Here is a 13,170-nt window from a genome sequence, read left to right on the forward strand (position 1 = left end):
GCTTGAGATTCCTGTTCTGCTACCGAAAAGATCAAAGCACAATGGTAAACTACACATGCATGAATCTGAAATAGAGGCTAAAACAGGAAGTTCAGTGACCCTCTAACATGAACATGGACAGAGCTCCATGGCGCCTGCATCCCTGCATGTGTGCCTCTGCCCAGCTACTGCTTCAGGGATCCCCTCATTGGTGAGGCAATGAAAATACAACTTTGCATTTCATATGTGGTTTTGTGGCTGTTTCTGCACCCTGCCTGTGCTGGCTAACATGCACTATGTGAGCTAATCTCATAAAGTGGTATTACCGCTCCTTACAATCTGAAGATGCCTGGCAATCACATTTTTACTTGAAGGTCTTATCTCATAAGGTGGTATTTCTTTAATGTTTAGCCAACTTGCCATACCTTCTGTTGCCTCCCAATTAAACAGCATAAAAAGATTACCAGTCTCATTACTGCTTTGGCTTTGATCTTCTGATACTCGAGAGGGTGGTGAGGGTGCTTTGCGCTTCATCCTCCGTAGAGAGGAATTTATGGAAACATTGTCACTGAGTGGCAGAGAACCTTTCCGTACTAATCCAGGGGGGGCCTAAGAAGAGAGACAAGGGAGAAAGAAGATTATTAGCCATCAAAGAAAAACCATAAAATACCTCCAATAATTATCCTCCAAAACTATTTATAACAAACATTTGGGAAAGAAATAATATATATCTATCACCAAACGTATCATGTTTCTCATCTTAATTCATCCAAGGAATTAAAAATTAAAAAATTTCTAGAGTAACTGAATACATTCACAGAGTTACAAGATACAGCAGTAAAAGAAAATCGGTTGTCACATACACGATAAAAGAGAAGTTTAATTCTTCTATGCCCAAAGGCTGTTCTACAAACCCCAAATAATTCTTTTTTATAAGTAGCTAAAAATTATTGTGGAAAGAAGATTCAACTATACACCACTGCAATGATACGTCACAGGGCTTCCTTCTCCATTCCTTCAACAGCAGTCCTAATTGGGCTGTATATGTAATTATAGGACTTTTTTCCCTGCTTCAAATACTTGAACGTTTATAAAAGTTTTTTGAATGCCAGCTTTCATAATACTTACCGAAGTTAAATTGTGATAAGCTGCAAAAACTATAAGATGTTAAAAACTAATGCTGTTAAAGTGTAACAATGACCTCATTATTGTAGCAATCCACCCCCAACTTTTTAATTCACAAATAATCAAAACCATTAAAAAATGGACAAAGGCTACCCGCTGAATACTTCATAGTTTTATGACAGAGCAGTTCAATTGCATTTTAAATTGTTTTAAAGACCAAAAACCAGAGTATTTTGTTGTACAAAATAAAAACTAAAAAGAAAATTGCTCACAAGGGAAAACGAAACTGATACAAGATGCCTGTGAAGCAATGTCTGGTAGCTTCTGTTAGATCTTAGTAGCATACCTGAGTGAATGCACTGGGATGGTGATAACCATCCTCTGAGCTACCCTGGACATATTCAGTCATCTGTTTTGTCCCATCTCAATGTCAGGTATGACAGGTCCCTTCAATACTTCACTGCACTATAAGGAGCAACACTGTCCAAAATGTTCATCTAACTCTTCTAGCAATCATATTAATGCCAAAGCAAGAAACCTGAACCTTTTACAGCAAAGCAGGACTCAGATTCCAAGGAGAAAAACAACAAAGCACAAGATGAAATGTTCTTATAAGAACATCAGAGGATGCAAGGGCACAGCACTCCACTTCTAATTAAAAATACTTGCATGCTTGAATAGTTTTTAAACAACTCAGTTTCCAGATTAAAACATCACACAACAAAAAGTCACTTAACGCTTTTATAGTTTCTTATTCACGGTTTCCAAATAGTTCTAACAAAAAAATAAAAAAAAAATAGTATTCAGCATCTGAATTGATACAGGAGGGGATGACAAATCTAGTATTTTCCCAAATTAGGCTTTTTTATTGTTAAATCATTTTCCTCCTTGCTGTTGGGCAGTTCTGGTTTTCTCCTCTTTGGTAGCTGCTCTCCAGGCTGCAGTCCCTCCGTTCTGCATAGACACTGTTCTCTGTTCAAAGGTCTGCACCCTCATCTGCTTCGCACAGGCTCTCTCAGCTGACTTGGCTGGCACTGAGTTCTGCGCATACTCGCTCAGCTAAACAGATGTCACCAGAGTTCCCTCCTGCACAGAAAGAGTATGTGTGTAGGGGGGAAATAATGTTCTCAGCATAAGAGCACAAATGCTACTAGAAGATTTTTATAAGCCTTCCCACTGCCCTTTGCATCCAAAGAAACAAATGATTTGCAAAGAGAGATTTTGAGAAAGTACTAAATGTTCCAGTTAAGGTTCAAGTGTTGAACAGATTTTCTCAGGAATTATTCAACATATGAATATTAAGAGCTTTCAAATCCTAACAAAGGGTGCAATGTGAAAACAGTACTTTAAACAGATGGAAAAAAATTAAAATAATGTTATTAAGACATATCTGACAAAGTTTTGGAATATACATCTGGGTGTTCGTGTGTCATACCAACTGCCAGTGATAACCAGTGCATTATCAGTTACATTTGAATTAAAATTCATGTTAGAATCACTAAAGTAATTAACTGTGCTTATGCAGAAACACCAGTGAACTCTGTCATAATTTCCACAACATATGCAGAAGTTCCACTTTTAACACTGTACACCCTGTTTATCCTGGAACAAGCAGAGATGGGTATGAAGCTTTTTAGCCTCAAATGTGTCCAGGCAAATTTGGAACCAAATCGTGTACCACCCCAAGCAGACACTCGTAGAGACCAGTGCTTCTCAAATTCCAGCCTCTGTAAGCAGTGGCAGGCATGGTGCCTGGCCCTTCTTATTGTTTCAAAAAGCAGAGGCAAGTCAAGTAAGCTACAGTAATTTTGCAGCTGGAATGGGAGAAAACGGACAGGGGGAGGAAGTATTTGGGAAAGAATGTAGTGTAGTGGAGCATTTCAGAAAGCGTACCTCAAATCAATGATCACAATACACACATTTTCATACCACCACTATCTACCTCTTTTCCTCCATAGTTAGCTAGGTGTATCAGAAGATATGCAAGCTGGAATACCAAAGCACATTGCTAGCCATTTTGCTAGTATTTCTTTCTTCTCTTTGTACAAGTATGCAAGCAAATGTATGTGCAATGATTAATGCACTCAATTTCTATTACATGACTTAAGCTTACCAAAATACTTAAACTTGGCCAAAGAACTGCACAGGAAGTAATATACCTCTGACCTACTGGAAAGAAAGGACATACAGAATATGTTTGCAGAAACTCAGCTGGTGTTATTCTGTCCAAACACCCGGCGTTACTATTCTCTCCTATGATTTATCTATACACTTGCCAGTACAGAAGTAAATACAATAAGGAGACAAGGTTATGCATTTGGTACACTGAAAAGTGGATGCATACGATGTTCACCAGCAATTCTGAATCATATCAGACTCCTATCTAGTGATCTTCATACCGACTTCAGTAAGAGCAAACAGGTCTGAGCACTATCTTCTCCCAAGTAACCCTGTCTCTGTACGAGAACCTCCCTGATGTTCGCAGTGCTCACTGCATCATTGCCCAACTTCACAGGTAAAGGACTAACCATCAAGTTCCAGGCAACTAAGCCTCTGGTGTAACTTCTTAAGCACAGAACTCATTCTCACAAATATCTTAACTAAGCTGGTCTGTGACAGTGACTAATATATCTTTTGAGAAAGTTTATGATTTAGTTGCTTCCCACCCTTCCCCCATTTTCCCATCTTCTTCCCTTTCTTTTCAAAGGAGTAAACTGGAGAGTCAATTTTCTTTAGGAGTTAGGGTTGTGTAAATAAAAGTAAGCTGTATTTCTACATTAAGAAGTTGTATCCATAATTTAAGACTGTAAATGTTTTGACTAAAAATCTCCACTTAATTGTTCCTACCCAAGCATAGTTTACATATGCTCCTTTACCGTAACTGAAAAAAGTGTAAGGAAACAAACGTTCATGGGATAAAATGAAAACATCACAGTCTAGTCTTTATAAATAAAGCATTAGGAAGAAAATCAGCAATGGCATTTTGGACATAATCAAATTATTTTCTTTTAAAAGAAATTTTCTTCTAAAGAAGTGTTAGTACTTGGAAGTTTTATCCACTTCTATGAAAACTGTGAAGATACTGCATTACACAACTTTGCAAAAACCCTGGAGAGTCCTCTTGACTTGCAAGTTCTAAAACGTGCTAGTTCTAAACATACTTCTGACAAGAGCCATCTTGCCCAAAATTAGAACTAACAAATAACTGAGGGATTTCAATATATGAGACTAACATGCTCATTTCCAATCTAATTTAACATAGAAATTAGCTGGACAAACATTATCTATTAAGCTTACTAGTCATTTTCTGAGTCTTACATAGAATAGGCAAGTCATGCTATGTAGTAACTTGTAACAGCAACCCTTACATCCACTGTACTAATTTATCTCCTCAAAATAGGAACATATCTCCAAAAATTGGTTCTGTAATCGCTCTGAAACTGAGGAAGAAAAATTCCAAACCTCATACCAGAAGGTAACTGCTCATATAAAGAGAAAGCAGCTCCTTTTTTAAGGAAAAAGATGTGGAGAAGCTGTAGGAGGTAAACATTAAAACCCTTTTTCATGCTGTGAGAAGCTGGACTATAATACACCGTGAATTTGAAGAAAGACAACAGTGAATACTCTGTTCCCTTAAAGTTGGCACATTTCACTGTTGTCTGATGTTACTACTTTGGCATGTTTCTATCAAAACTAGGCAAACAGTTTACCCAGGCAAAGCTGACATTTCATTCTGTCTTCCTTGTGGATGTTACAAAAGAGATCTGTCCATAATAAGGCACATGCAGAAGGCTATCCTGGTCCATAGAAGAAATAAAAGTATGTATCCAGCCTGCTAAATAAACTGAAGGGCAGGCTTCACAACTTAGGCACTCTGAAAAGCAATATGATTTGCAAGGAAATGCTACTTGTATGGCAAAAGCAGCAAATAAAAAAGAACCCTTAAGCGGAGGGGTGGGGGGAACAGAGTATATTCTAAGTTTTGTAAATTAACTTCACGGGACACTACAATAACAGTGACACTCCCAGACACGCTAAATAGTTCAGCAAACACACCAATCAGCCTGTTAAGCAACCCGAAAGAGACTTTTAAATCCCACCAGCAGGACGTACATTTTCAACAGTGGGGAATATGAGAGACCAAATTCTTATATTCTTTACACTGAAAAAATTGTGGTCTAATGTGACCATCGTACTTGCCTCATTACCGAGAACTGACTTGGATTAAACAAGTATAAATTGGTCACTTTAAGTTGAGAAAACATTAATTCATGATACAGATGAAAAAATGCTGTGCAACCATCAAAACTGATTTTATTCTACAATGCTTATATGTTCATTTCCAATTCTGTATTTAGGATGTCAATTCTTGAAATAAAGATCGATTTTTACTTGATATATTTAAATAGTGCTCACTTTAAATTATAAAGTTGCAAATCCTGTAAATGACATTTTTATTTAAATAACACTATTTTACATTGTCCCTTGCCTAACATCTTACTTTTTTTTAGGGGAACTGTCTTTTAGTTTACAGTTAAGTGAAACCAGAAGTCTCAATCGCTAGAGACACCTTATTGTTTATTTTAGAGATTTCAGTGGAAGCTCTGAAAAACAAGCTTCCAAATCTTCCCCTTGCCAGCATTACTCAAGCAGTGCTTAATCTCACAGCAAAACCAAGTATTTGTTGGTTTGTGTTAGCAGTGGAGTCCTAATATATTTTTTTCTATTCTCCTAATTATGTGGACACAGTTTTAAGAAATCAAAATTCTGATTCACCCATGTGAAACAGGAAAGTCTAAGTTGGAAGGAACCTTTGGAGATCATTTGCTCCAATTTTCTGTTTGACGCAAGGTCTTGCACTAGGTTATTGCAGGAGCCTGTCAAGGCATGTTTTGAATAATTCTGATGAGGTAGCTTTAACCATTTCTCTTCAGCAACATATTCCAAAGTCCAGTTTTTCCCACAGTGATGAGTTTTCTTCTGTGTCTGAATGGAATTCCCTCTGAGGCACTACTTCTTTGTGCCCAATGGTCCTTATTCTGTCACCGTGCATCTTTGTACAGAATATACCTTTACTTTCCTTATAACACCTTCTGGGTATCAGATGAATGCAATTAGATCCCATCTGAGCTTTCCTTTTGTTAGAACATGTATGTTTCTTCAACCTTTAAACATCCTAGTGACCTTCCACTGGACTATTGCCTGGTTTTAATCTCTATTTTGAACTGCAGGAACCAAATCTGGACATAGTAGTACAGGTGTGGTGTCGTGGTTTAAGCCAGTCGACAAGTCAGCCAAGCAGTTTCTACTCTCCCCTCCCCCCCCCCCCCGGAGGGATGGGGAGGAGAATCAAAAGAATGTAACTCCCACGGGTTGAGATAAGAACAGTCCTGTAACTAAGGTATAACACAAATCACTACTGCTACCACCAATAATAATAATGATAAGGGAAATAACAAGGGAAGGGAATACGATACCACCTGCTGAAAACGAGCCCGACAGAGCACAGAACGTGCCCTTCCGGGAAACTCCCAGTTACATCCCCGGGCATGACGTGCTGTGGTATGGAATACCTCTTTGGCTAGTTTGGGTCAGGTGTCCTGTCCCTGCTTCCTCCCGGCTTCTCCTCCTCCCTGGCAGAGCATGAGACTCACAAAGTCCTTGGTCAGGGTAAACATTCTGACCAGCAACTGAAAACATCGGCTTTATCAGTATTATTCCCAGGCCGAAAGTCAAAACCACAGCGCTGCACCAGCTACTAAGAAGGAGAAAAACTGACTGCTGCTGCTGAACCCAGGACATGTGGCCTAAAAAGTATTGAGATTCAAGGTGGATCACATAGCCAGACCCCAGGCTTTACAGGTGCTTCGGATTACTCCATTCCAGATTGAGAATTTCAGATGCACCTATTTTAAACCTCATGCAACTCTAGCCTGTCACTGTCTCCCTGAATGGTGGCTCTTCTGGTGTACCTGCCTGTATGCCCAGTTTGGTGTCAACTTCCAAGTTTGCTGAGGGTGCATTCAGTTCCATCATCTAGGTTGTTTATAAAGATAAATTTAACAGTATTGGCCACACTACCAACTCCTCAGGAACTCCACCTGACAACCAGTCTCACTTTGAGCCATTGTTTACCACCATCTGAGCCATTTAGGCAGTTTTTATCCTACCTTGTGGTTCATTTGTCTAGTCCATAGCTTACACTTTAAACAAAAAATGTGGCAGACTCTGACAAGCACCTTTCTAAAATAGAGATAGACAACCTCATCCTTTATCCTCAGACTTCTGCTTGCCCCCAGCTTACAAAAGCCTTTTTTGTTAGTCTTGATGACATCTGCTGCTTTGAGCTCCAGGCTTGCTTTTGCATTCCTAACTGCATCTCTGCACATCCAATAATTAATTCTGTATTTGTTTTGGGGAATTGCTCCATCCCCTTTCTATCCCTCACATGCTTATTTTTGCACTTGACCTCCCTCAGTAGTACATTTAGGTGAAACTACTCTTCTGCTTATTCCTTTTCTAAGTAGGGGAATGGACCACTCCTGTAACTGCAGGAAGGCTGTCTCTGAAAATGTCTCAGAACTCTTACAAGGACCATATTTCCAAGAAAGTCTCCCATAAGATCCCTCCTAAGAGTTCCTTGACCAAGTTGAGCAATATGTATTATACAGTCCAAATTCTTCCATTAGATGACATTTATTGGAAAATAGATACTAAAAAGACAGAATAGTTTACATGAATTAATAAAATTAAAAGCTCAGAGCAAATATTTGCTCACATTTAAGTCCCAAACTCTGTATTATCTGGTAAATCACTGTGCAATCAAATCGGAATGAAACAGAAGTCATCTTAAAAAACACATGCCAAAGGCTTCCAAGTTCTAAGGGAGCTGCACACATAAATACAAAACAGAAAAAGCACACAAAAATATAACTTAATCTGGACTTCTGTCCTTTCTTTGTGGGCTGTTCGACTTTAGTCAAATCACTTTAGATGAGTAAGAAATGTCAGCACAAAATAATAAATCTAAGCAATTTTGTTGAGTGACAGATCCTAGCCTAACAGTCATACGTTACTGTTAGACATAATAGGATATGAATCATTTAAAGCATGTTGACATTAATAAATTATTTTCAAAAAGATTTAAATTCAATTTAAAGACAAACACGATGTGGTAAAAGAAGATCATGATATCCCCCCCCCCCCCCCCCCCCCGGAGGTTCTTTTTATTAAAATACAGAAAGAAACCTCTGTCTTCTTCAAATGATAAAGCTTTTCAGCAGGACACAGTACACAGATTCAGAACTTCTGTTAAACAGTGCTCTCTTGTGGTTCTGTGCATCAACAAAAGAGTAAATGATTGTATAAAGATAAAGGAAGTCACAGTTTGAAATTTCTTGTCTTTGCATTCAACTCAAAGTTCATCCCTTAGATTTCTATCTGCATTTTATTTTTCTAGCATACCGATACCCTCATTTATTAGATACCACATTTAGAAACTGCATTTAGATGCTGTATAAGATAATTTTTAAAAATCATAATGACAATTTTAGCGTTGGTCTTTAATTAGAATTACACAACTGACAATATGTGCAATACCGGGAGAATACCTTATGCATCAGTTCTCCCACATTCTTTGGCAGAATTCCTGCATAGCATGGGATATATAGGCTAATTAAATATGCAGCCCACATCTCATAACTTCAATTAAATATACAATTATTGCATTAAAATAAAAACCTTACTTTAACTTGCTGGGAGCATAAGATTGCAAAGACTAGTCCCCAAGATTTCCATCTTTTTTTAGTAAGGAACAAACTTCTCATTATCACATGTAACTAAAACATCAAACATTATTGGAAATATCAAAACATCAATTTCTAGATATGATAGAGTTAGACAATGTTCTCACATTTAAATATAAACCCTATTCATCCACAAAAACAAAAAGGTGCTCAGAATACCAACTTATATAAGAAATCGGTTTTACCTTTTCAAAATACTATTTGGAATAGCTCTTTTGGATACACAATATAAAGTTTGAAAGGAATGCATCTTTCCATTTCTGTAATTATTTTCCAACTAAGATTTTTAAAAAAGAAACTACTAAACCTTTCTTTCCTGTTTATTTCAAGCCTCAGCAGGTATTAACAGGATTATGATGTTTAAACTTCCTAAGAGAAGTGAAACAGACATAACTAACCTGTTCACTGCTATCAAGGCTGTTAGATTTCACAATATCAGATGTTGGTCTGACTTGGGCCTGTGCAAGTTCCTGGGGAGCACTCTGAGAACTTGGCATAGGTGGTAAAGGAGCCCTCCGTTTCTTCGGCATTTCAGATGGCAGAGTGTTTGAATCATAGTGCTTGCTAACAGTGTTAGATCTTGTGATAAACGTTGCTCTTGGCTTGCTCATCAGTGGAGTTGCTGGGGCACTGGCAGCCTTGGCGTGCAGGGTGGGGGATGGGGGGAAGAAAACAAAATCCAAGTTACTTATACTTGCTGGAAAATGATCAACAGTGATTGATTGCTCAATACGTATAAGCAAAACTTCTAGAAACATATTCAAAGTTACACCTTACTTGTTCTCTTTTCTTCTTGCTTCGTTGAAAAAAGCTGAAAAATCTTTTGTTTTCTTTCTCCTTTAGAACATCTAAGTTTCCAGATTGGTAGGAGTCTAAAATAGAATAATTCTAGATGTTATTTATTGCACAGATTATTTCTCCTGCATTCTTACTATTTCACTGTCTGTCATTTCACATCCTTCATTCTTGAAAGGATATACAAAACACATTGTAAATCACCTATATTAATAGCTTTTTCTAAATGCTGCAAAATTAACGGGTTTCCTACCATCCTTGTTCTTCCTTCTTTCTCAGAGCTCAGAACAGCTGAGTTTCAGGTGCTGTTAATACCCCTACCACTTAATTCAGCATGTCCCACCTGTCACACATTATGGTTCATGTAGAAGGGAAAGAGAGCATCAGCCTGTCCAGCTCTCAATTCAGTTTGAACTCATGGCAAAGTGTGAAGTGGGACAAGTCAGGCACAAGACTGCACATGGTATGGCTCTGGAGAAAGATCACGGAAACACCTGACAGGTGCTGCACAGGTAACTGCATGGCAGTCATAGTAAAGATACTCAAGTCCATTGTGGTACCTTGCAGAATTTACTCTCCTTACAATGTCTTCTTCATGCAGATGATTTGTAAACCTAACAGCTGTCTCTAATTTTTTACTAGATTTAACTTTCTTAAAGGCATCCCACTGACTGCAAATGCAATGAGGAGAATGAATCAGCAAGGCCCCTTTGGGGTCTCGGTACAAGTATTAGTATAATCATTCAATCCAGAGTAGAACTATACAGAAATACTTCATATATAGCTGGGTATATCAATTTATGTATTATCTTTTTAAATATGCGTTTATGATAGAACAATTACTCATGTCACAGTTAAGCAGATGTTCTAATAGCAGCAGACTGTAATGTCACATAAGTGCTACAGTTTCACTGCCTATTTCAGTAAATCGTACCTTGCAAAGACGGTAAATTTAAATCAGCTGGTGATGTGGCTATAGAAGGACAAAAAGAGACAGAAAATGTGAATCTGAATCAAGGATGCAGTTATAAGTTACAAACACAGAAAGTTAAGCTCTCTTCATCACTAGGAAAATGTAACTAGGTACTGAAGTGAAAGGATGTGTATCTTTACTATCTAAATGTTAAAAGCCATTTAAGAACTTGAGTCTGAAGACATAAAACACAGACAGAAATCTTGTAAATAAGGAGAGTCTTCACTTATATTTCTAATGGAAAAAGAAAAATCAGTTTATAGAATAGTTTGCTCTGTAAGTTTTGGATTGTAAGGCAGCCAGAACTTGGAAAACAAAGAGGAATGTAAAATTCAAATATAATCTGAATAAAATAAAATATGAATTTAAATTCTGTCACGAGGCACACCTCACCACTCGCTTTCATAAAGAAAGCTCAAAAAGTAAAGCTCTGAAGCTGTCCGCAAAATTGAAATGCTGAACTACTTTGTATCAAGAGAACAGTTCCTAGCCAGGCACTGCTGTGTAGAAAGCAGATATGCCCTCATATTCCCTCCTAAGGATTTTTGGCTGTTGATTCAAATGAAGCACACGTCATACTGCTTAAAAGGCAGCCCTGCCAGTCTGTAGATGAAAGCAGTAGCCAGACAACAAACAAGACAATGCACTATGGGCACATGTAGCCCACGGAACATGTTGAGGCAAGTTAAAATATGTTGTTTTCCAGTGGGGAAGAGAAAAATATTTCATGTTTGTTTTCTCCACAGAAAAAAGACATTTTTCAAATCTCTCATTCTCCTGTTATTCAAGATAACTGGCACTTGCAAATTGAGAGAACTCTTGAAACTGTAAGCACCGAATGATAAGGTTACCATATTAGGTAGAAATGAGGAAAAAGACAAAAAAAGCACTCAACAAAACCCCCCAGGTTTTAGACTGGAAAGGAGAACAAGCAAATAGAACAATAGTCAAGAACAGGAGTAAGGCAGTACTACTGCATTCTAGATGAGGTAAGATTTCTTGTGAGAAATGTCTGAAACAGAACAAACCACACTGTACAAAGTTTTTACTCGTAGTACAATAAACCCCTCATGAAAAAGACAGGTTTACAAATAGAGTTAAAACCAGGCAATAAGAATGTCTGTACAAATACAAGGATGTTAGTTCACTGTGCCCCTGTTGGGCCACAATTAAAAAAGAAGATTATTATTCCTTCACAATCTATAAAATTAGCAAATAGCAATCAAATAGACATAAATACCATCAGAATATTCTAACACTTTTAAAATTTTAAATAATTTTAAAACAAAACTAAATTTCTCTCATGTTTTTGTACTTTTCAGCTCATCATGATCCTGTATCTTCTTACAAGCTCAGAGAAATACAGTGTAGTTGGTCTTTTGGGGGAAGGAAAGGAAGAGGTTGTTTAAAAGTGATGATTTGTACTTAGCTATCTTTACTGGTGCCTAACATTGTTAGAAATTAAGAACTTTCTATAGCATTTCTCAAACATAAGTACAGATAAACTCGTCCCAGTTTCAATTTTAAGGAAGACTAATTAAATATATACTATATGCTAGAAATAAATTTATTCAAAAGTAAAATTATCCCAACAAAATGTATACATTATTGAAATATCAAGTAATTATCTTTTCTATAATTTTCTGCAATTCACAAAAGTTATCTTACCTCGACTGATATCCATAGCATATAATTCTCTTAGTCCAAGGTCATTAAGAGATTTTGTCATATCAAGGGGTTCTTGAGACTGGTAATCCTTCAGCAGTAGAGTGTGTGAAGGATCAAACTCACATTTGCTACAGATAACTGGAATGAGTTCTTGAAGGGGTGAATGTGGACTAACTCTTATGACTGTCTTCTGTGTCTTCTTGTAGTTTATCACTACCCTTACTGTTTGCTGGAGAGAAGAAAATTCCAATAAGTACCACCTCAAATTCTGAAACAACTGGCATTTTTATAACAGCCTTATAGCAGTCACAGGAATTCCGCTTGTAGCCAACTTCACCAATGTTATTGATTCAACACTACAAGAGCAACTATTTTGTGATTTCTTGCTACAGAAGAAAAGGGCACATGAAACAGTCTTCTCCTTCTTTAGCATCTGTCATTTGCCTGTCCAGCAGGGCACATTCCTGGAATGAGATGCTCTACTAGGTTACATTATGGAGCTGTAAAAGTCAGCCAATGAGCCATGGGTGCATGTGCGTGTACCCAAGCAGGATGAAAGTAAGAGGGCAGCAGAAGGGTTCCCCTGGCCCTATTTAAGAGCTTTAGATAAATTAAAGCCCAGGATTTTTCTCTACAGCAGAACAACAAAGGTGGAAGGAAAGATTGAAGCAACACCCAGAAGTTGCTTTAGTACTTCTAAAACCTCCTGCCTTCTCAAGGGTATATAAAAAAACCTGGTTAACAACAAAAACGTACAGCATGTATTAAAGGAAAATGAACATACAAGCAGAAAGGCATATATATCACAGCATGACAGATGGTTCA

At 37.6% G+C, this 13,170-nt stretch overlaps 1 protein-coding gene across 1 annotated transcript in view; it reads right to left on the minus strand.

The window, feature by feature from the left end:
* COBLL1 (cordon-bleu WH2 repeat protein like 1) overlaps positions 1-13,170 on the minus strand; it is a gene marked incomplete at both ends in the record, with an annotated part of 91,930 nt that overhangs the window by 20,925 nt on the left and 57,835 nt on the right. Inside the window, 5 exon segments of the mRNA XM_080621591.1 lie at positions 444-588; positions 9,308-9,547; positions 9,687-9,781; positions 10,639-10,677; positions 12,346-12,574. Coding sequence (XP_080477717.1) covers positions 444-588; positions 9,308-9,547; positions 9,687-9,781; positions 10,639-10,677; positions 12,346-12,574 — 748 coding nt within the window.

This window comes from Psittacula echo (assembly GCF_963264785.1).
Source record: "Psittacula echo genome assembly, chromosome: 6".
In the NCBI taxonomy this organism is placed as follows: domain Eukaryota; kingdom Metazoa; phylum Chordata; class Aves; order Psittaciformes; family Psittacidae; genus Psittacula; species Psittacula echo.